Source organism: Jatropha curcas, chromosome 8 (assembly GCF_041381405.1).
Source record: "Jatropha curcas cultivar XTBG-Jc1 chromosome 8, XTBG_Jcur_1.0, whole genome shotgun sequence".
In the NCBI taxonomy this organism is placed as follows: Eukaryota; Viridiplantae; Streptophyta; class Magnoliopsida; order Malpighiales; family Euphorbiaceae; genus Jatropha; species Jatropha curcas.
In genome coordinates, this window is record NC_143158.1 from 281708 (window position 1) to 303959 (window position 22252).

Sequence of the window (22252 nt, forward strand, 5' to 3'; positions counted from 1 at the left end):
ATAATATTAATTATATTTTATAGTTTTAATAATTAATAATGTTATTCACATTTTAAAAATACTTCAACTTCTTTTTTCAATAAATAATATAACGTTTTAACTTTTAATAATTAATGAAATCTTTTAATTTGAATATTAATGGATGTAGTATTATTTTTGTCATTCATTTTTCGTAATTGATAAAAATTAATATTATCATTAATGTCTTTTAAAGCACTAAAATTTTTGAAGTTTTTATAATAATTAATTAAATTAATAATGCCATATTAATGATTTAAATGAAAAAAAAAACATTTTCAAACTTTTTTCTAATAGATGTTACTATGAATATTTTTCTAAATAAAAAATTGAAATTCTGCCCCGATCCGCCGTGTCATTATTTTTTTTTTCTTTTATTTTGAGGGGAAATTTAAAGGTAAAAATAATAGTAAAATATAAAATAAATAAGTAAACTACGATTGGTTGAGAGACGTCATTTGAGATTAATCATAATTACGAAAGATAAAACCGTGAAAATTTTTTCAAAATTACACTTTATAAACTCGTCCTCTTCCTTGCTAGCTTCGCTTATAAGCGCACAAGGGGTAGATCTTGGATCTGAGAGCATTTCGTTTCACTCCATGCCCTATAAAAATGAGCTCCTTTTAGATTCTATTAATTCAAATATTCTCTCGTGCTCTCCTACACATCATCTAACTTTGTTGTTTCCATTTCGCCGCAACTCACTGTCTTCTTCTCGGATCTGATCGCCCTAAGGTTTGTTTACTCTCAATCTCTTATCTGATTGTTGGACTCTGTTTAGATTACCGAGATAATGGATGGAACCTTATACTCCTCTTCTTCTCTACATTTCTCGACAGCCAAACGCGTTGTTTCGATGCTTCTTTTTTATTGGAAGTGCTGGATTTAGGTTTTGAATTTTGATTTCTTGTCGATTTGAAATCAATTTATTGCCTGCCATAGGATTAAAACTAATCTAGTTTTATTTGTATGTCGATTCATAGGTTAAATAATTAGGAGTTGAAGTCGTTAGGTATCACATTTAGGTTCGTGATCTGAATTGAGGGAGCAAAATGATGCTCCTTCTTTCTTTTATCAGAGTGCAGATCTGTTATGGATTTTATGGCTGTTATAAAAACGAAGCTGTCAGATAACATTTTTTAATTTGAATGTTAGATCTGATGGATTGAGATTTGTAGTTGGATAGGAAAACATGGGAACTTTTGCTTTTTGCTGCCAATTTCCACTAAATCCCGCGGGTTTGAAAATTAATGTACCAAAGAAAAATTGTTAATTGCATACTCCTCACCTGAGATCCGTAATATAAATAAAATTTGGTTGACGAATTTTAGTGTAGACATTCATACGGAAGGCTTTTGGTTGCATTTTGTGAACCATCGAAATGAAATGTAAGATGTTTTCAATTCTCTGTTCTTTGTCCCACACTGTCACTGTGTCGCACGAATTGGGAGTGGTTCAGGGTGGACAGACAGTCAGTGATGCTGCAAATGCAGTAGGAAGGGAGCTGCTAAGACTTAGTACTTTGCTTGGCCATTGATAGGTTGTTGATTATTGGTGTTAATCACATATCTTGTTCGATTCATTTATATTATTTGGAAAATGGAAAATGCCAATTATACTTTCCTGACAAACAATTTGAATTTATTTCTCTGTCATTACATTGTCCTGGTTGCCAGTGTGCTTATTTGCTTACTTATTTTTGGTTATATGAAATGAAGCTATCTTGTATCTTTGCCATTGATTTGAATTTCCATTAATTGATTGTATTGCCAGGGAACAAAGAGGAGATGGAGAAGTCCTGTACTCTGCTCATTCACTTTGACAAAGGAACGCCAGCCATTGCCAATGAGATTAAGGAAGCTCTTGAAGGCAATGATGTGCCAGCAAAGGTAGATGCCATGAAGAAGGCAATCAGTCTTTTGCTTAATGGTGAAACACTTCCTCAACTTTTCATTACAATTGTTAGATATGTTTTGCCATCTGAAGACCACACAATCCAGAAACTTTTGCTTCTATATTTGGAGATTATTGACAAAACTGATGCAAAGGGTCGTGTGTTGCCTGAAATGATTTTGATATGCCAAAACTTGAGAAACAACCTTCAGCACCCAAATGAATACATTCGTGGGGTGACATTAAGGTTTCTGTGCCGGCTAAATGAGACAGAAATAATTGAGCCATTAATCCCTTCAGTTCTGCAAAATCTGGAGCACCGGCATCCCTTTATTAGAAGGAATGCTATATCAGCTGTGATGGCTATATATAAGCTTCCCCAGGGTGAGCAACTTTTGGTTGATGCTCCTGAAATGATAGAGAAGGTTCTTTCGACAGAGCAGGATCAATCTGCAAAGAGGAATGCGTTTCTTATGCTTTTTACATGCGCACAGGATCGAGCTGTTAATTATCTTTTGACTCATGTTGATAGGGTTTCTGAATGGGGTGAATTGCTTCAGATGGTTGTGCTGGAGTTGATTCGGAAGGTGTGCAGAACAAATAGGGGAGAGAAGGGCAAATACATCAAGATCATTATATCTTTGTTAAATGCCCCTTCCACTGCAGTTATTTATGAATGTGCTGGGACACTTGTTTCTCTGTCATCCGCACCTACTGCCATTAGAGCTGCTGCCAACACCTATTGTCAGCTTCTTCTGTCTCAGAGCGATAACAACGTAAAGCTTATTGTCCTTGATCGACTCAGTGAACTCAAGTCTTCTCACAGGGATATCATGGTTGACCTTATTATGGATGTGCTTAGGGCTCTGTCCAGCCCGAATCTTGACATTCGCAGGAAGACACTTGATATTGTCCTTGAGTTGATTACAACTCGGAACATCAATGAGGTTGTTCTTATGTTGAAGAAGGAAGTTGTTAAGACTCAGAGTGGAGAGCTTGAGAAGAATGGGGAGTATAGACAAATGCTTATTCAAGCTATTCATTCTTGTGCTATTAAATTCCCAGAAGTTGCAAGCACTGTGGTTCATCTGTTGATGGATTTCCTTGGAGATAGCAACATTGCCTCAGCTATTGATGTGATTGTGTTTGTTCGTGAGATAATTGAAACCAATCCTAAACTAAGGGTTTCTATAATTACTAGACTATTGGATACTTTCTACCAAATACGAGCTGCAAGGGTCTGTTCTGGTGCTCTTTGGATCATTGGAGAGTATTGCCTGTCTCTTTCTGAAGTTGAAAGTGGGCTAGCTACCATTAAGCAGTGTCTTGGAGAGTTGCCGTTTTATTCAATATCAGAAGAAGGTGAAGCCCCTGATGCTTCAAACAAGCCTCAGCAAGCAAATTCCATTACTGTTTCTTCCCGAAGACCTGCTATTCTTGCTGATGGGACTTATGCAACACAGAGTGCTGCCTCTGAAACTGCATTTTCTCCTCCCACCATTGTTCAAGGGACATTGGCTTCTGGGAATTTGAGATCCCTTCTTCTCACTGGTGATTTTTACCTTGGAGCAGTTGTGGCTTGCACTCTGACAAAGCTTGTCCTGAGATTGGAAGAAGTCCAGCCTTCTAAAGTTGAGGTGAACAAGGCATCCACACAGGCATTGTTAATCATGGTTTCCATGATACAATTAGGGCAATCTCCAGTTTTGCCACACCCAATTGATAGTGATTCTTATGATAGGATTCTTCTCTGCATAAGATTACTGTGCAATCCTGGTGATGACATCAGAAAGATTTGGCTGCAATCTTGCCGTCAGAGTTTTGTAAAAATGCTGTCGGAGAAACAGCTGAGGGAGACTGAGGAATTAAAGGCAAAAGCTCAAGTTTCCCATGCACAACCAGATGACCTTATTGATTTCTACCATTTGAAGAGTAGGAAGGTAAGAAAAAATTTGCAATTTTTAGGAATTGAAAGTTCGTTAGTTTCTATTACAATCATTAACATATTTTTTTCTAGGTTCTTTCAAGTTGATGTTCTTTCATAAAGTATTCTGTCTCCTTTTACTTTGTTCTGGAACGATCAGTTGAAAATTTCTTATATTTTCCTTCCTTTGGAATTAATATTTGTTTTCCAACCATTTGAGAACTCATCATCAATTCTAGATTGTTTGATAATTTGAAGGGTTACTCGTTTAATATCCTATTGCAAACACTGACTTCCTCTAAAATCAGGGTATGAGTCAGCTGGAGTTGGAAGATGAAGTTCAAGATGATTTGAAACGTGCAACTGGGGAGTTTATCAAGGATGGAGATGATGCAAATAAGCTTAACCGCATCCTTCAGCTCACTGGTTTTAGTGACCCTGTGTATGCTGAGGCCTATGTCACAGTTCATCACTATGATATTGTACTTGATGTTACAGTTATCAATCGGACAAAAGAAACTCTTCAGAATCTGTGCTTGGAGTTGGCAACTATGGGTGATCTTAAACTTGTTGAACGTCCGCAGAATTATACACTTGCTCCTGAATCTAGCAAGCAAATAAAGGCCAATATCAAGGTGTCCTCAACTGAAACTGGTGTGATTTTTGGGAACATTGTTTATGAGACATCAAATGTGCTAGAGCGGACAGTTGTCGTGCTTAATGACATCCACATCGATATTATGGACTATATTTCCCCTGCAGTTTGTACAGATGCAGCTTTTAGAATGATGTGGGCTGAGTTTGAATGGGAAAACAAGGTACTTTTGCATTCCTTCAACTATCAATTCATACTTTTCTTTTGTTTTAACTTGAAATAAAAAAAAAAAAAAAGCCTTTATGATGTGGGATTTAACACATTTCTTTCTTACTGATCATGCAAAGGTTGATGTGTTGATTATCTTTGCACTGAATTCTGAAGCGTTTATGTTTTTCATCCTTTTGTTCTGACTCTTGTTATTGTTGTTCCCTCTGGACCACAATTTTCATCCTTTCCTGTGTGTTATGGTAACAAACTTGTGTGTTATGATTATCAATGCGTGGACCTTTTCTTTTTTATCTGTGTTAACTTTGGTACTCACCTTTCCTTGAATGCGTAATGGACGCACCTATGTTGAATCCCTCACATCCTTTTGCTTGAAGTGTGCTGTTAATTATTCCTTGTTTTGCTTTAATTTCTGCAATATTCTCTTCTACATTCACTTGTGGCAGACAGCTGGACTCTGATTTCCAATTTTTGTTATAAAATGTGTTTCAGGTTGCTGTTAATACTATAATTCAGGATGAGAAGGAATTCCTTGACCATATTATTAAGTCAACCAACATGAAGTGTCTCACTGCTCCGTAAGTTTTTTCTATTTTGTATTGTATTATTGTAACTGATTGCATGCAGTCTTTCAGATAATATCTAAAGACTTCGTTATGCTTGTTCTTCTTATTGGAGATATCGTGCTTTTGACGTTTGACCAAAGTGTGTTTGGCTGGCTGAGTTTCAGGTCTGCACTGGATGGTGAATGTGGATTTCTAGCTGCTAACTTGTATGCTAAGAGTGTCTTTGGTGAGGATGCTTTGGTAAATGTAAGCATTGAGAAACAGACGGATGGGAAGCTTAGTGGATACATCAGAATAAGGAGCAAGACCCAGGGTATTGCCCTCAGTCTTGGGGATAAGATCACTCTCAAGCAGAAGGGAAGCAGTTAAATGTCAAAAATCAAGAGTATCATTTCCAATCACACTGGTACTCAATTGTTTCCAATCACATTAGTGGCCAATACAGTTATTGACTCGCACACCCTTTTGAGTTGCAAGCCTTGTAATGTTCATGTTTCCTGTAATCTTCTGAATTGATGCAGGTGTTCAGCTTTGGAGCTGAAAGATCGCTACTGGCAGTTTTGTTGTTCACTTTGTACGTAGAAAGAGCACTGCTATTACGCGGTGGCGTTGTTGTATTTGGAGCCATATTTCTAGAGTTAAAGATTGCCGAACAGTGGCTAAATTGGAGCTTTTTTCTTTTTTCAGTTGTTAAAACAGAATTTTTCGCTTGAAATTCTTTTTCTTATAGCATCAAATTGTAAGGCATCTATTTAGTTGAGTATGTTATTACTTGAGAAGAAACTATTGATTTTGATCATTTAACTTTGTATATGGGCGAGCCCTTTCCTTTTGCATGCCTCCTACCTCCAGCTTGATGTGTATTGTTAAGTAAATTGTGGGCTTCTTGAAGTCTCTAAACACAATAATAAGACTTCACTTTTCAAGTCACAGGCTCTGGGACTGTCATTCTGTTTAAAGGTCTCTGTTTATCTATTCTCCCGAACGGATTTAGTGGTGCCTCTAAAAGAGAACGTCTCTGTATATTTTGATGCGTGGTTGCATCTTGGTTTTCGAGGATAGAGCTCTCTTTGTGCGAAGCACTGATGCTAGAAAAGCCTAGTGACATTTTGTCCGATAGCTATGGTTCATTTGCAGGATTTTCCTATCTGCTATGGTGTTGGATATGGTTGTGGCGTTGGAATGTTAGAGCTCTCTTTGGACGATGAAACTATCAGAGTATACTTTTGTGGTAGATAAAGATCTTTGTTTGTTTGGGCTAGATTTTGCAGTGTTATTTTATGTAATCGTCCAGGGCCCGACTAGTCTTCCTATACTCCCTCATTTACGCAATATAATTTCTTTATTTCCAAGTTTTTTTTTTTTTTTCAGGCTCCATTTGTAAACAAAAATGCCTTTCATATATATATATATATATATATATAAAAGAAAAAGAGATAAGACCCTGAATAAAATCCTGAACGGTGGCGATCCAATTCCAAACCAATGTAATTTTGTTAACCAATAGAATATAAATCGATAGAATAGCAGAGCAACAAACCAAAATCTTAGATGAATAATATTATTTCAGCAACTCTTACACTACAATTGGTTTATGGATGAATAACAAATAACAATGTTCGCAAGTGCATTACTAATTACTTGCAAAGCTTCAACTTTTTAAAAAACACTGAAACAATGGATTTGGGATAAGGCTTGGTCGCCAGGCAAGTAGGGATGTTTTCAGGCTGTTCTATCCACAGCTTATGTGCAATCCCTCCAGCTTTTAACTTCTCTGATAAGTTCAACATCTGCGCTTCTCCTTTCACTTCAAGAGTTACCTTCCATATCAAAAAAATTAAAAACCTAGCAACTCAGTGTCACAATCTAACCTAAATATGAACCAAACTACAGAGAGATGCAAGTTTCATACCTTGTGCATAGAATCGATGTGTTGAGGGCTACAATACTCGAGAGTGTGAGGATCGTCTTTGTTGGCCCAAATTGCACAAACGGAGGCATGACATCCCTGCGTCACCACACTCCCCAGCGGCCACGTGTCTATTAGGTCTCGCCGCAGCACCACGTACTGCACCACTACATCCTCCGAGTTCTCCTCTTTCGCGGCGTCCTTCTGGGAATCGGCGGCATCTGCCTCAGGTGTCAGTTGACTCATTGAGTTGCAGCCAAGTCGAGTCGGGTAATGCTGATTAAGAGAAACGAGATCTCCAACCCTAGTTTTATTTCTGGAAGGCGTGAAATGGGGGAAGCGGAGAAGGAAGCGACCTGGTGAGAGAAGATTAGTCATTGATGATACGGTTACAGGCAGTAGCACCAAAGTGCTGTGAAATTGTATGGGATGGATGCATCTTGCCCTGAGAAACAGAATATGCCTACGATGGGCCTATTTTGATCTGGGTTAAAATCCTAACAAGAAAGAAGAAAACTTACTTTATGGTCCTTATATTTTATCAAAATAGACTATCTGTGCCCTATATTTTCAGAAATACTTAATTTTGCCAAAGTAACAAAATAATAAATCTTTCAAGACTAAAATTGTATGAATCCCAAAACAAATGTTGACTTTGGACTGATTTTGTTGGAATTGTTTGTTGCTAGTCGGTAGACAGGATAAGTGCTTTGATATTGGCGAATGCGTTGTGCTATGTGCTCAAAGACTAGGAGATCATGTTTAAAAAAACTACTCAAAGCTAAAACAAAAATCAAATAAATATAGAAATTTTGACTTTCTTGTGGTGATGTGATGATATATATAAATACATCTCTCTTTCCCAATTTATCTATCTCGTTAAAGGATAAAATGAATATATGAAAATGCAATCATGGGCTCCCAATATTCATTGGTTAGAAAAGCTGACTATGGTAAAAATAAAAAATAAAAATAAAAATAAAATAAATGGAGAATAGCATTAGATATTTTCATTGTGAGCTGGACAGAGGTTTCTAGTTTTCTAATAATGCCACTTCTGATGCAAAAGAAAAGATATGTTTTTTATGTCTCAAATTATAGAGTTGAATTGAACGGAGAAAAGGATAATAAATCCAAATGTTTGTAAAGTTTTTCCATGTGAAAGATTTTATAAAAATCATTTGATTTCCAACCTAGAGAAATTTGGTCAGGACAAAGACATCTATCTCATGTGCACATATTCAACAGATCAAAAAGGCAAGTGTTTCAGATAAAACATCAAACACTCTGAATATCCACATGAGAAATTCCCTTTTTCTTTTCAATTACATAATATAAAAGATCAAGATAAGATTTGCTCCCAAAAAAAAAAAAAAAGATCATATACATGATTATGAAATGGTACATTCAATAAGTCATCATTCCCAGTTGGCACGCAACCTTCTCTAGATTTAAAAACCAAAGTATATAAAAAATAAAAAGATACCTTGCCATTGTATTTCATTTGTTATAAGAATTTTTTTAAAAACAATAGTAGATGTATAATTGCTCCTGGTCAATTCCCAAGCTGAAAAGTCAATCGTATCCTTATCTAAACGTATTCACAAAGAGGATATTTCTGTCTTTTTCTATTTACGGAGTGCTCGTTTCAGGCGCCCATAACAAAATATACCATCCCAATTCTCCAATGCATCGTCAGCGCACAAGAAAATAAATAAACAAATGAATTTTTAGGATTTAAGATATATTTATTTATTGATGAGTTAAAACTTTTCCATCAACTGGAAAATAGGAGCAAAACTATATATATATATATATATATATATATATATATATATATAATTTCAAAAACAAAATAAAGAAAAAAAAAAACTAAACGAATAATTTTGTTATTGATATTGTTCTTGTTGCAGATCTGCAAGAGAGAAACAACTATGGCACTTGAAACTATTTTTGAATTTTCTATCTTGCAGTTTTGACAGTTTTGGTTGTTGGTCAGATGATGAAGTTGGACTTGCTTCGTCATCGTCTTCTTCTTCTTGTTCAGGAGCATGATCGTCTTCTTCTTGTTCATTCAAGGCAAGAAGAGGCATCGATTTGGGATTTCGCCAACTATAAAATGAGGATTTCCTAGACCACTTGGTTGCCATTAGTATTCTCCTCCTCTTATTGAATGGATTCTCTGGTTTTTCCAGATCTTTCACTGTACTCACGATGCTCATGTCTGATATATTCGCAAATGATTTGGATTTTCCAGCGAAATGATTTGATAATCCTCTCCTGCAATCACGCACAATTTTTACTTAATTAACTTTTGAACCCCCAAATTTATTTAAGACAATCAATCAACAGAAAATACTAGTTAAGACTCACTTAATGGGAAGAGACTCTTCCAGAGAGTCTAAAGAACCCAAACCTCCTTTCGATGAAAGTACGCTATTGACCTCCTCTTCATCCTCTTCACTATCATCCGGCGCTCCAATCGACGACGAATTATCCGATGAATCATCCGGTCCATTTATCTCAATACCAGACCCGATCCTGCTTGAGATCATGCCCTGTGCTACATCGTTATCATCCTCCTCCTCCTTCAAGAAGATGCAAGGCGCTGCAGCAGAAGTATGGTGCTTATCCTGAGACGGAGGAACCACGTACGGCGTCGGAGAGGAAACCTCGATGCTGAAGGTGGGACCGACTAAGATCTCCATTATCGCAAACTGTAAACAGAGACTGGAACTAATACAAAACACGTTTTGTGACGAGTTTACCCTTCTCCTCTTCGTCTTCTCTTTCTCTTGGGTTCTAGATAGGGCTTTGTTGTCATTAATCGACAGGAAGAAGCAAGAGAAAGAGGCAGAGATCGGTGAAGATTAAACAAGAGATTTGAAAGGAGTGTTGATTTCCATTTTTTAAATTTTCCACCCTTCTTCCCTTTCACGGAGGAGATAGAGAGAGGGAAAGAGAGAGATGAGAGTTTACAGAGAAGGAAAGAAAAGATAAAAGAACATAAAATGAGAATACGCAGACCAGAGACATATATTTAATACAGAGAGAGAGAGAGAGAGAGAGAATGCAGTAAGTGGTATAAAACTACGGCTGATATACATTTATACGGATAACAATACTCTATGGGCGATGTTATTACAAATGGAGGAAAGAAAAAAATTTAACATCCGCCGCCGGCGTATTAGCTTGTTAGCTTTGACACGTTCGCGATGACGTGTCATGGACAGTTATAAGATATTGGGCCATTATCTGATTTTCACCACTCAAATAACTGCTCTTAAACCAACATGGGTCAGCAGGATATATTATTATGATATGTCCAACTCCGCACCAAACAGATATTCTCTCACACAAAAAATAAATTAAATATATAAAATTTAAATTGTATCGATAACAAATACATAGAATTATTTTCTATATCTAATTTTTATAATTTTACGAAAAATGAAAATGGTATTTTAACCAATCGACTGGTGTGCATGACTGCATTGAACAACAACTGGCAATGGTGAAAAAGGTTAAAAAAAAGGAAGTGGGCTCAACCCAAATCGTACGGATCGAATATTGAAACGGGTTATGATGATCCAGTTGTTAATTTTAAAAAACAAGTTGTGATTAAAAAGCCAAAATGGAAGGTAACAAAGCATAAAATTAAAAAATTAAAATAAAGCTTTGCAATGCATTTTAAGGACCCCACACATGTCCATTGACAAGAAATGTCTTCCGACCCCACCATTACCAATTTTAATTTCTTAATTTTTCTCATTAAGCAGACAGATATTCTAATCTATCCTTAATAAACAAGTAATTAATTAATTAATCAAGCTTTTATTGGAGGAAATTAGGTCAATGCCAAGAATGACCAATGGGTGCACTCTCGCTCCGCCTACCCACCTTATCTATTAGATAAACTAGTAATTTTTAAATAATTAATATTATAATATAAAGAGACAGCGCTTGGAATCATCATTTGGATTATAGATAACGGATCCTTCGTCTACCCCAGTAATCTAGTATGGGGCCAAACTTGAACGACCGGATCACTAATCCACAAATCTTTCTTCTTTCTTGAGAAAAATATTTCTCATTCGTGCAAATTATAAATAATCCAGTATATGTATAACTAGTAAGGTTACAGTAAGGAATAAAATTAAAAAGATATATTTGAATAGTCAACCTCTAAATAAAAAGGAATCATCCCCGAAGGAAAAAGAAATAAATCTGCACGCCAATGCGAAGAAATGGGATGGAGACTTGACAAGAAAAATGGTTGGTCGAAGTGGATGCAAAGTCAAGATTATCTATCTCTCTTTAGAATAGGATTTGACTCGTATTTAATTAAAACGACATGCACACAAGTCAATCCTCATGGTTGATAACACTATTCTGTTTCTGGAAAATCTTTAGTTGATGGAGGATTAACAATCTTTTGTTCTAACTTTCTGATAAAATTAAATGATCCTGATCTTTCATTATCTTCTTTCTCATGGACTGCCAATTGGGTTTTACATTTTGTTTCTAACAAATAGACACAACAGTCAATACTTCTAATTCTCGATTTGGGCCAGAAGCTATTTAGTGGAAGGGTAATTGGGTGTGTTATGGGCTGTTAAGCTGCAGGTACACAACGGACTACCCATATGGATCACTATTCCTCTTAAGGTCTATTCTTCCAAATTTCAAGCCATTGGCATTTGGCAGAGAAAGGAAGGATGTTACTGGCTACAACATGGGCAAGGAATCAAAAAACTACTGTCCCAGATGTAATTCCAAAAGACAATCAATGTGGAAGAGAAAAATGCATATAGGAATACAATTTACAACCATGGAATGCAAACTATATTAGGATGGAAAAATTAAACAGGTCCTTCAATCTGGAGTTATTCAAAGAAACAGAAACTGTCACTATCATACTAATTTGTTGAACTACAGACTCTCTCTGTCTTTATTGTATATATATCAAAAGAACAAATATCCTTCCTAAAGTACTGATGCCACGAGAAGCTAAAGAATCTCTTGTTTAAAAATAGAATTATGGATCCATCAAAGCATTTGAAACAGATCTTGTAAGCATATATAATATAAACAATGAAGAATTCTATTACGTCAAATGAAAACTACATGAATGACCATATAATTTATTGCCTACGGTGTGCTTTTCCACCTTCTAGCAGACTCAAGGGCTGTAGTACAATTGCGACAATGGCATAGGATAAATATCCATTAAGGACCCCCACACACACTTACTACCATCCCAGCTAGACCTCTAATTGCTCTTCATATCAAAGAATGGTACATGAAATCTAGCACACAGAGTTTTTACAGCCTGCTTTTTAATAACTTAATGAATCAGTAAAAATGATTAGCTATACCTCAGTATTATCTACGATTTTTGGCAAGGCACATATATGCTTTCACGGGATACCATCAATTTGCAGAATCCTCCAAGGAATACAATAGTTTGTGTCGATTTTAAACAGCTTAAGAAATTTCTCCTCAGGCATTTGACTGAAAGAGCTGGCAAGAGGAATTTCCTTTCCTAAAAGGAAGATTCAACGACACAGTTCTAGGCCCATAAGGATACTGATATGTACACAACAAGAATTGACCCCTTATCAATATAGGCGGATGTTTGAGTGTAGTTTCCTTCTAGCTGAACCATCATAAGGGATGGCAGTTGGACTATCAAACAACTGCAGATGCTGTACGACGCAGATCTGGTACCCCATCGTTGAATTTGTCATTGGGCTGCCTGCCTTTGAAACTTCCATATCTTCCTGGCCTTGGTTGAAAAAGCGAGGACAGCATTTGCTCCAAAGTCTGCACAGAGTATTTTGCATATTTACCGGAGCTTCCATCCTGCTCAACTAAGGGCCCATAGTTCTGCATATAACTTCGATAAACAGGCACCACTGCCTGCACTATCAACTGACACGTCTTCTCCCTGAGGTCTCTCTCTGGCACAATCCAGTTTGACTGTTTCTTGTACATTTCATCAAACGCTTCATTGAAAGTTTTCAGCCTTTTCTTGACAAGATCACGAGCAGTTGCGCGCCCACCTGAGAAAAGAATAAGACCTTCCCTACTTAAATTACCTGGAAGCTTGCCCCAACTGTCCCTTAAGAAGATTGTAGCATAATAGTCTTTGTACTGTTCATGTTCTCTTAACCAAGAATCCCCTAAGAGATCCCCCAGTTTTGTTCCTTTTAAATGCTTGTACAAATGATAGTGGTTGTTCATAGCAAAAAGGTTTGATAGTATGCTATCTTCATAAGCCTTTGTCCAAGTCTCCAAATTGAGCTCAATGGCTTTCATTATGTTCAGCAACTCCGTAATAAGAAGCCTCTCCTGAAACCTTTCATGCTTCCAACTTCGGTGAATTATCAGAACCTGAGCCAGAATAGGTTTGTAGTCATCCCCAAGCAGCTTATTACAATAATCAGTGATAAAGCTTACTAGTATTGGAACACCACCATCTGTGGGAGGGGGAATCTGCCTCTGCAACTCAACCTGAACCAGAAGTTCCCAGAAAATCTCGGCTGCCCCATCAACCACCCTCTTAATTAGATCCCTCGTAAGGTTTTGGATCTCAATACAAGCTGCTCCACCAAAAAGTCTGTTAAAATCCAGCCTTAACTTGTTCAAAGATGCAAATATATCCAACAACTTCAAAAGCTTGATTGGGTCTTTTTTACTATCTGTGACGGTCTTCCCAAATTGAAGAAATGCCAGAATACCTGCTTGAGCAGCAATCTTTGCAAAACATCCCATCCAAACATCCAATCCAATCCTCTCAAAGACATCATTACACAACTTGTACTCTGCCTCAAACAAATGCTTTACAGCAAACTCCAGATGCCTGCCCCACTGTGCTATGTAGCCCTCTATGCTCTGCACATCATTGAATTCAGCTATTGATATTTCAAGATAATCCAAATCAAGGGCCTGCAGACTAGCTCTAACATTTGAACCACGTACTTCAACATAGATTGATATGCACTTTTCAAGTCTATTATTAGCAATCAACCTCCCAAGAATGGCTTGCAACTTCTGAATAACAGTTACAGGTAATGGCGATGGTGCAATCACGGCCTGTTGACCCAAGGATGAAGGTGATGACATTGGAAGTGGTACACTGTGTTCTGTCAAGAGACGCCTAAATTCACCTTCCAATTTGTCTAATGCAGCATCTAGAAGTCCACCGTCAAGGTGAGCCTTTCGATCATCATTTTGAAATTCCCTAAGACTCTTCAATGACTTCTTCAAATTCAAAAGATACCGTTCATCTGCCACAGAATTGTCCTCCAAGTACTCAACTATATCCTCCAACCACTGAATTGCCAATCCACAATTATCCCCTAAAAACCTCAATGCCTCCTCAAGGCGCTTCAAAACAGAAAGATACCCGGGAAGATCATTTTTTGGATCTGATAAAAGAGACTTTTCTAGCCCATGAACTGCATCAAAAACCTTAAGCACCGCAGCAGCAGGACCCACAGCACGGTTAATGTGGCCCCCAACAGCAGCAAGGGCGTCCTTGTCGGCACGAATAGGGCGCACAGCCGCCTCTAAAGAAGGCAATCTCTGGTTAATTTCATCCAATCTAGGCCCTGCTTTCTGAAGAGCAGACCCCAAGGCTTTAGACTTCTCCAAGCTTAGCTTCAATGACTTCCTTGCAGCTAACAAATTCTGAATCCGATCTTTATCGTCGCCATTATCATTAACGGAATCCCCCATTACAATTCCCCAAATTCTCTAACTTAAACTCAATTCCGAAAGATCAAAAAGCTCTGAACTTTGAATCTCACTCAATTATTAAAATAATAAGCTGAAAAGCTAGGCGGAATCAAGATTTGATTTGTTTAACTAAGAATGATCCTGTGATCGGGTAGTTGAATTAATCGAAAAATGATGATTAAATCAACCTGGACTTGAACAAGAACAAAACTTCATTTCAATACCCTTTCGGGTTTCACCAAAATAAACCAAACCAAAAATCCAATCAAGCAAAATAGCTAATACAAAAATCCAAAACTATCAAATTGAAGAGAAGTATGTTCAAGGTAGATAGGAAAAACGCAAGATAAGTGAGAAAGAGAACTCACTCGAAAAAAGCGGTCAAAGTTTGGAGCTTTTAACAGTATATCTTGAAAGAACGAGTTGACCCGGTGAGAACGATAAAACTGGAGAGGAGAAGAACAGTGTAAGAATCTGAATCGATGGGTTCTGGATTCAGAAAGAGAAAGAAAAACCCTAAAATCTCACGAGAGAGAGGGAGAGAGAGAGTTTTACAATTTTTTTTATTTTAAATTTCCGACGCAGTAATGCCAAAGTGCTTGACAGTAAGGCAAAAGCTACTGTATTGTGGCCTTTTCTTAAAAAAAATTTCAGTAATTGTACTTATCTTTTAATAAATCCATGAATTATTAGGTAGTATCTCAATGACTTTCTTAGATTAGCCTCTTAAATTGCACTATATCTTATATAAGAAGGAAGGATTGCATTTATTCAATTTCGTCTTTTTTTTTAAATAAAAAAGATGAAAATAAAAACTTGTAAGAGAGCGTTGAGAAAGACTAAAGTGGAGTCCTTATTAATTAAGCTTGCACATGTATGGGTTTTGATGTACACGTGGCTTTAATGCATAGGATTCATAACATGTGATGAAGCGTTTATTAAATAAATTTTTACCTTTTTAATACTATAATTCAAACAAGGCCTTCAATAATAATTACTATTAACACTTTTTGTTTTACAATTTGGCAGCTTAAAAAAAAAAAGGTTGATTAGTTAATTGACTTTGACCCGAAACTCACAAGCAACACTTATAACACGGAAAAGTTTGCTGTTAGGAATCACACGAGTGCTCTCCGTCGTAATTCCATATTCCTGTAAGAGGCTTTCATTTAATTGAAATGAGGCCCAATCAAACCAGTAGAAGTTAGTATCCGTAAAATGGGTTGTCTCCGGGCCCAAACACAAGTGATTTTCTAAAACTTATAGCCCAATTGAAACTTGAGAAGGTGTGCTATTTACACTTACAACCCAGTCGGCGTCGGAGCAAATTCCACGGGTCCTGAAGGGGCAGGTCTAAGTTGTAACTTGTAACTAAAGCCCAATAAATAGGAGTGTTTTACGGAGAATTCGTGCGGTCAAAACTGAAAAGAAGGTTCACGTTCTTCTTCTTTTTCTTCGCTTGTTGTTCAAAATTCCGGAACGGTTAGCTTGACCATCTAAAACTAATAAAAGGTCATCATGTTCTAATTCTACAGACTAGCTAATAATGTCGCCTTCCGGGAAGCGAATTTTCCATGATTGCTCATAAAAATGGTCGTTTATTGCGTGTCTTCCTCCAAACCAGGTGATACTGGTGCCTGTAATAGGATGCGTAGAAAGTTCAAACTTCAATGTTTGAAAGGATGGTGGCTTTGAAATTTGAATTCAACTTTGAGAATTACAAATAGATAGCTCAAGACAATGACCTCAATTGATTTGGTAATACCGATTCAAGAATTATAAAAATAACAGAAGAAATAATAAAGCTACAAAATAATTAATTTTTAATTTACTTTTCTGTTTTAACACTGGTCCGGCAGTCGGAGAATCTTCCCATCTATCTCCTTCCAATTGCAATTTAGAAAATTTACAAGTCTAATTCAACCACCTCCACTAAAGTCTAAGTCCTCGCTATCCTACCCTATTTGTTTATTATCTTTCTCTCTGTATTTCTCTATCTCAATGTGACTCGAACACTAACCCCACTACGCCAGCAGCTAGGTTCTCCTGCATCGCGGTTTGAACATGATGGTGCTCCCCCTCGTATGTCACAATCAGCATCTTTGGATCGTCATTGGCCCGTTCAACGTGCTTCCTTGCTGGGCACCCTCTTACAGTACTACACTTGTAGTATCCCCTATAACAAACAAACAAATTAAGGGTCAATCTACCGTCCGATCTCTTGCAAATATAAGATCATCAGTTATAAATGAATGATCAGGATAGTTACCGTGGGTATGGTGATCCCTTGATTGGCTTTTGACCATACTTTCTCCAAGAGTACTCATCCGGTGGAATATCGGCGATTTTAGAACTAATCGCTGGAACTCTAATTGTTTTCTTTACTCGATTTTTCCTGAAATTAAGTGAACAAATAGGATATTATTATCAACATCAACTATAATGCCCATATGCTGCTATAGTGAGCCGAGTTGTCAACGGTCAGAGTTAAGATATTCGTCGCCTAAGCAACCGCAGATGAAGACAAAAACATTTTTTAAAGCACCCATTTCAAACATTTTTCTTGTTTGAGTAACCCATCTAGTCTGCTCCTATAATTACGCACTTGGAAAAGTGCAATCCTCTCGGGTCTCCATCACGCGTGCTGTGTCAAATTAATACTACAGTGTTCAACCACTAACTCGTTGACCCAAGCCCGAAACAATTTTACTGTTCCGAATCGTATTTAACTCGGACTACTCGCATAAAACTCAACTGAGTCAGTGTCGGAGTATTTCTAATCCGACACTTCTCTGTCCATTTATGGTAGGCCATCATTCACCATTGACTAAAGATTTATGAATTTTGACTCTTGAGTGAGTGAGGGGCTACCATACTTGCAATGAGTTAAATGAGTTAACTCGCTCAAGTCAACTAACTAGTGCCAGTCAAAAAGTAAAAGACAAATTTAGGGCACTGCTAAAATACGCCCTGATATAAGATTACCACGCACCTTCTTTTGGAGCAATGGCACTTGCCGCTGGCGGATCCGGATAATTTTCCGGAGAGATCGTCGGAATGATCGTGCTCGTGGCACCTCTTCTTGTTGTACGGACCCGATGAGAGCGGGGGCTTCCCGCCGGAGACAGCCGGAGCCAAGAAGATCGAGGATCCTTGCTTCCCATTCGAAACGCTTCCTTCTCCAGTTATAGCTGAAGACATAAAGGACGAGCTCGAGCTTAAGCTCTCTTTATTGAACTCTAGCTCAGTGCTTTTACCGTTAGAGCTAAATATGTTAGGTTTTGTGAAGTCAAGAGTCAAACTCTGCGGCTGTGACTGAACAAAGCTCACTGGAGCCGCGATCGGAGCCGGAGGAGCAGTCACGGGTTGGTTGACAGGTGGCGGATGCACAGTAGCAGGAGCTGCTACGGGAGTGGGAGATAAGGTTGAAGTTTGAGAGCGAGAGGAAATACCAGATGGCAGCGTTGACAAGCAAGGGGAGGCAGAAGGAGGAGATTGAACCGGTCCGCGTCTGAACCGGGCGTGACCAGTCCGATTGAGAAGAGAGATGACCTTTTTGAACTTGGAGACGGTGATGTCAGTGAGGTCACTGCAATCCACGTGATTAGATTGGTGAGACATGAGGCGGATCAGGTGCTCCATACTCTTCAAGCCTTGTGATGCGGCCTCCTGTATAGCCATCTGATCTTCCAGTTTTGTGAAACTCATAAGCTCAACTGCCATCTTTAAGACTTGTAGGTAGAACAGAAAACTACTGGTGAGAAACCTGTGGGCTTAAAAAGCCATCAAAGCTGAGGACGCAGAAAGCTTTAGGAAACAAAGAAAGAGGAAGAGTAAGGGGCAAAGGCCACAACAAGGGGGTGATATAGGCGAAAGGAGTGACTGGATGACCGGGTAAGCGATGAGAGAGAAAGAGAGGAGCGAAGTCAAAGAGCGTTTAATATCCGACGGCTGAGATTAGTTTGAAAATTTCAAAGAGATGATGGGTAATAAAGAAATGGAAGACCAAACCGAAAACCAAAAAAAAAAAAAAATCCTATGCAAGAGTGGATGGTGGGGCCCATAATTGAAAATTGTAATCAGCTGTTGTTTTGAATATTTCGTGGTGAGAAAAAGTGTGTTTTACTATAAGACTTTGTGAAAGCTGAAAATGAATTATGTTTATTTGTCTAGATAAATATTCGATTGAATTTTTTAATCAAAAATATGATTAATATTTTTTAATGAATTTGTGAGTTTTTTAAATCAATGAACTTAATAATACCATTAATATTTTCAAAAAATAAAAATAATAAAATTAACTAGCAGTATTTTAAAAAATATATATCCCTGAACATGAATTGAAATTTTTATTACTTTTATATCCCTAAAGACCTCTCCACCGCAAGAGTGCAACTTGATGAGTAAAGGTAGAAGATTACTTTTTGTATGGATTGCAATATTCTTTCGATCTGTTGGGTCTCATAATAAATTAAAAAAAATGAAATAATAACCCTTATTTTAATTATTTTTATATAAAACTCTTACGACACTTTACTTAAAAAGTCCATTCAACTCGTTTTGATTTATTCAACAGGTGTGTTTTTATATATGTAGGAGAATTTTCATTCATTCAACAGATTAAAGAGCATGTCAAAAGTATTATAAGCCTCAACTTCTATAGTCTTACCCCCCATAAAGGTGCTGATGCAATTCATAAATAAAACTTTTTTTTTTCTCTGTATATTGGTCAAATAAATACATGTTGTTATCATTTGAAGGCCTCCTCTTTCCTTAATTTTCACTTTTTGCTAGATTATTAAAAATTATTATAATATTTTAGGAATATATTACCTTATTAGTCAATTATAAGTACTATCAATTAAGTCAAGCCACCTTAAGATACATTCACCTAAATATAAAAAAATGAATGATGCATAAAAAATTATGTTCTAGAACATATGATTAAAATAGGATTGATTTTTTATATTGTTCAAATTATAATCAAACCAGAGATTGACAAAAGTTTGGATTAAGATTGGTTTAAAAATAATTAATTTTAAATTTAAATAGTCACTAATTTACCGTTAATTTTGATTAAGAATATTATAATTAAAAATAAAAATTATTATTGTATATGTACGACTAATGATGGATTATAAAAGGTGAAAAGAAAATAAATTACAATAGCAAGTTAAAGAAAAACAAAGCTGACCAAAAGCGGGGATCACGTGGTGCCATTTCCTTTATTATGTAATCTGAAAATGTTGACTAACTCCTTTTGTTTTCTGATGACCGGGTTTTGCCGGTAAAATCCTTCTTCAATCGTTCGATTTTTCTTGTTCTAATCTAACGGTACACATGCGACTGAGAGAGTTGACTACGATTTATCTATTGTCGAGAACCTCGAAGTGGTAAGACTATTTATATTTTGCCACGTTGCTCGGAGTTTAATTAGGCCTGGAAATTAGCTGGTGCCAATTCAAGTGGATATATATAATTTTTATTTTTATGTATCTCCTGGAGCAAGATTTCTTTTCGCACGAGTATAGATAAATAATTAATATAATAAAACATAAAACTGAAAATAATAGTTAATGGAATTTTGAAATTATAAAAATGAAATTTATTTTAAGATAAAAAAATCGATATTTATTTTTGAAATTAAGAGAGAAAAAAAAAAAACTAAAAGTCATGGGGAAAATAAATATAAATATTCTGTTAAACAGTTTGACAAATCTACAAGATCTCATTAAAATAAATCAAATCAGTATTAAAAAAAAAAGGGGGAGCACTTACAGAATTGTCAACTGAATGCGAAAATAAATATAAATATATAAATAAATATAAAAAACGTGTGAGTTGACACGACCAGGTGAGATTACTGGTCGGCCCACGTTTTTTTTTTTTTTTTTTTTTGGAGGAAAGACCTTAATTTTTGAAAATTAGAACATTAGGTCGTGGTCCTTGAGGAACAAATAGTAGAAGTGATGGATACATATTTTATAATTAGGGAAAAGAAAAGTAGTATGTGATCGTATACTATTATTATTCAGTGCAATTTGCTTTTTGTAAGAGTTGACCTTGCTTCTGTCCTCCCCTCCCCAAATTATTGTTAGGCTTACAACTTGTACAATCTACAAAGTATAGCTAGAAAATGCATTCTATAACATAATACGAAGTTTGAATTTTTTTTTTTTCTGGATATTTCTTTTTAAAAAATTACATCTTGGATCATACGTCTGTTTTAGGAAATGTAAAAATAATTTATGGAAAGACTTTTTTTTTTTTTTTAAATTGAATTTGGAAGAAGCAAGAATATATGATCACATTCATGAATCTGGAAGCTCATTTGTTAAGCTTTTGATATGCGTTCACCACATAATAATAATTGACTTTTCTTTGTTATATAAAAACAATCAAAGCATAACAAAGACAGCATATAAAACAACCATTTGAGATTCGATTCTCTATGGATAAAATGTAAACATTAAAAAGATTATGGTGTTTCAATGTTACTGATTATTTAGATTTTTGGGTATGCGCATAATGTTAGTGGTCCTATCAATTATACACTCGAATTATCAGTGATAAAATTTACTAGATTTAATTCATTCCTCTGTAGATAAAAATCTTTTCAGGTGACTCAATATTAAAATATGTAGATTCGGTTTTGATACCATATTGATAAATGGATTAGGTTAGAGCCAAATTCACTCTCCAATCAAATAGTGTCAATTGCCGAAGTCTTATATTTTAAATAAACGCTTTATTTCAAATTGATATGAGATAATAATTGGTATCTGATATTTCTATAACACCAATTATATATATATTTAAAATATAATTAGGGTATACTTAGACCATACATGAGATATATTTTTTGTTAAAATATTAAATTATCATAAATAATAATTATTTTAATTTTTTACATTCAATAATTAATATAATATATTCAAATTTTAATTTAAACTTATCTTCAAATTTATATTATAATTTAAATATAAAATATTATTATATACAAAGCAAATCAGTTGCAGATCTCTATATTCCTCTTGCACGATCGTGATGTATCTTGAATATAAATATATAATATGATGAAGCCAGAACAGTGCATGTACTCAATTGCTACAGGATTTATTGATTGACCAAATTAAACGTCGTTTGCTTATGATCAGCATTCATTATCTTTTGCCTTTTTTTTTTTTTTTTATTTCCCAATTATTCTTACGGAGAAATATATATATATATATATATATATATATATATATATATATATATATATATATATTTTAAAAGTCAAAACTAATGGAATGAATTGAAAACCTTTTACCTGAGAAAAACAAAGCATATATTCCTCTCGTTTAATAATAATTAAAAAAAAAAAAGAAAAG

At 35.9% G+C, this 22252-nt stretch overlaps 5 protein-coding genes across 6 annotated transcripts; 1 reads left to right on the forward strand and 4 right to left on the reverse strand.

The window, feature by feature from the left end:
- Positions 1-557: 557 nt before the first annotated feature.
- LOC105637486 (coatomer subunit beta-1) lies at positions 558-6038 on the forward strand. The gene is made up of 6 exons (XM_012220957.3): positions 558-756; positions 1795-3854; positions 4147-4656; positions 5154-5239; positions 5392-5633; positions 5749-6038. Exons 2-5 carry the CDS (start codon positions 1809-1811, stop codon positions 5594-5596), a joined length of 2847 nt encoding a protein of 948 aa, XP_012076347.1. The 5' UTR covers positions 558-756; positions 1795-1808; the 3' UTR covers positions 5597-5633; positions 5749-6038.
- A 726-nt stretch (positions 6039-6764) lies between these two features.
- On the reverse strand, positions 6765-7649 carry LOC105637487 (Peptidyl-tRNA hydrolase II (PTH2) family protein). The gene is made up of 2 exons (XM_012220958.4): positions 7140-7649; positions 6765-7047 (listed from the first exon to the last, which is right to left on the reverse strand). The coding sequence occupies exons 1-2, from the start codon at positions 7512-7514 to the stop codon at positions 6865-6867; spliced, it is 558 nt and encodes a 185-aa protein (XP_012076348.1). The 5' UTR covers positions 7515-7649; the 3' UTR covers positions 6765-6864.
- Positions 7650-9009: 1360 nt separating this feature from the next.
- Positions 9010-10170, reverse strand: LOC105637488 (protein OXIDATIVE STRESS 3 LIKE 4). The gene is made up of 2 exons (XM_012220959.4): positions 9510-10170; positions 9010-9416 (listed from the first exon to the last, which is right to left on the reverse strand). The coding sequence occupies exons 1-2, from the start codon at positions 9842-9844 to the stop codon at positions 9026-9028; spliced, it is 726 nt and encodes a 241-aa protein (XP_012076349.1). The 5' UTR covers positions 9845-10170; the 3' UTR covers positions 9010-9025.
- Positions 10171-12219: 2049 nt separating this feature from the next.
- Positions 12220-15489, reverse strand: EXO70G1 (exocyst subunit exo70 family protein G1). Its single transcript, XM_020680683.3, has 2 exons — positions 15248-15489; positions 12220-15067 (listed from the first exon to the last, which is right to left on the reverse strand). The coding sequence occupies exon 2, from the start codon at positions 14877-14879 to the stop codon at positions 12828-12830; it is 2052 nt and encodes a 683-aa protein (XP_020536342.1). The 5' UTR covers positions 14880-15067; positions 15248-15489; the 3' UTR covers positions 12220-12827.
- Positions 15490-16676: 1187 nt separating this feature from the next.
- On the reverse strand, positions 16677-18720 carry LOC105637490 (putative WRKY transcription factor 17). 2 transcript variants are annotated; one of them, XM_012220961.4, is made up of 3 exons: positions 17872-18720; positions 17149-17274; positions 16677-17055 (listed from the first exon to the last, which is right to left on the reverse strand). In XM_012220961.4, the coding sequence occupies exons 1-3, from the start codon at positions 18600-18602 to the stop codon at positions 16878-16880; spliced, it is 1035 nt and encodes a 344-aa protein (XP_012076351.1). In that variant the 5' UTR covers positions 18603-18720; the 3' UTR covers positions 16677-16877. The 2 variants fall into 2 exon arrangements, with proteins under 2 accessions (XP_012076351.1, XP_089580911.1); XM_089724785.1 differs by lacking the exon at positions 16677-17055 and having other exon boundaries at positions 17145-17274.
- Positions 18721-22252: the final 3532 nt, after the last annotated feature.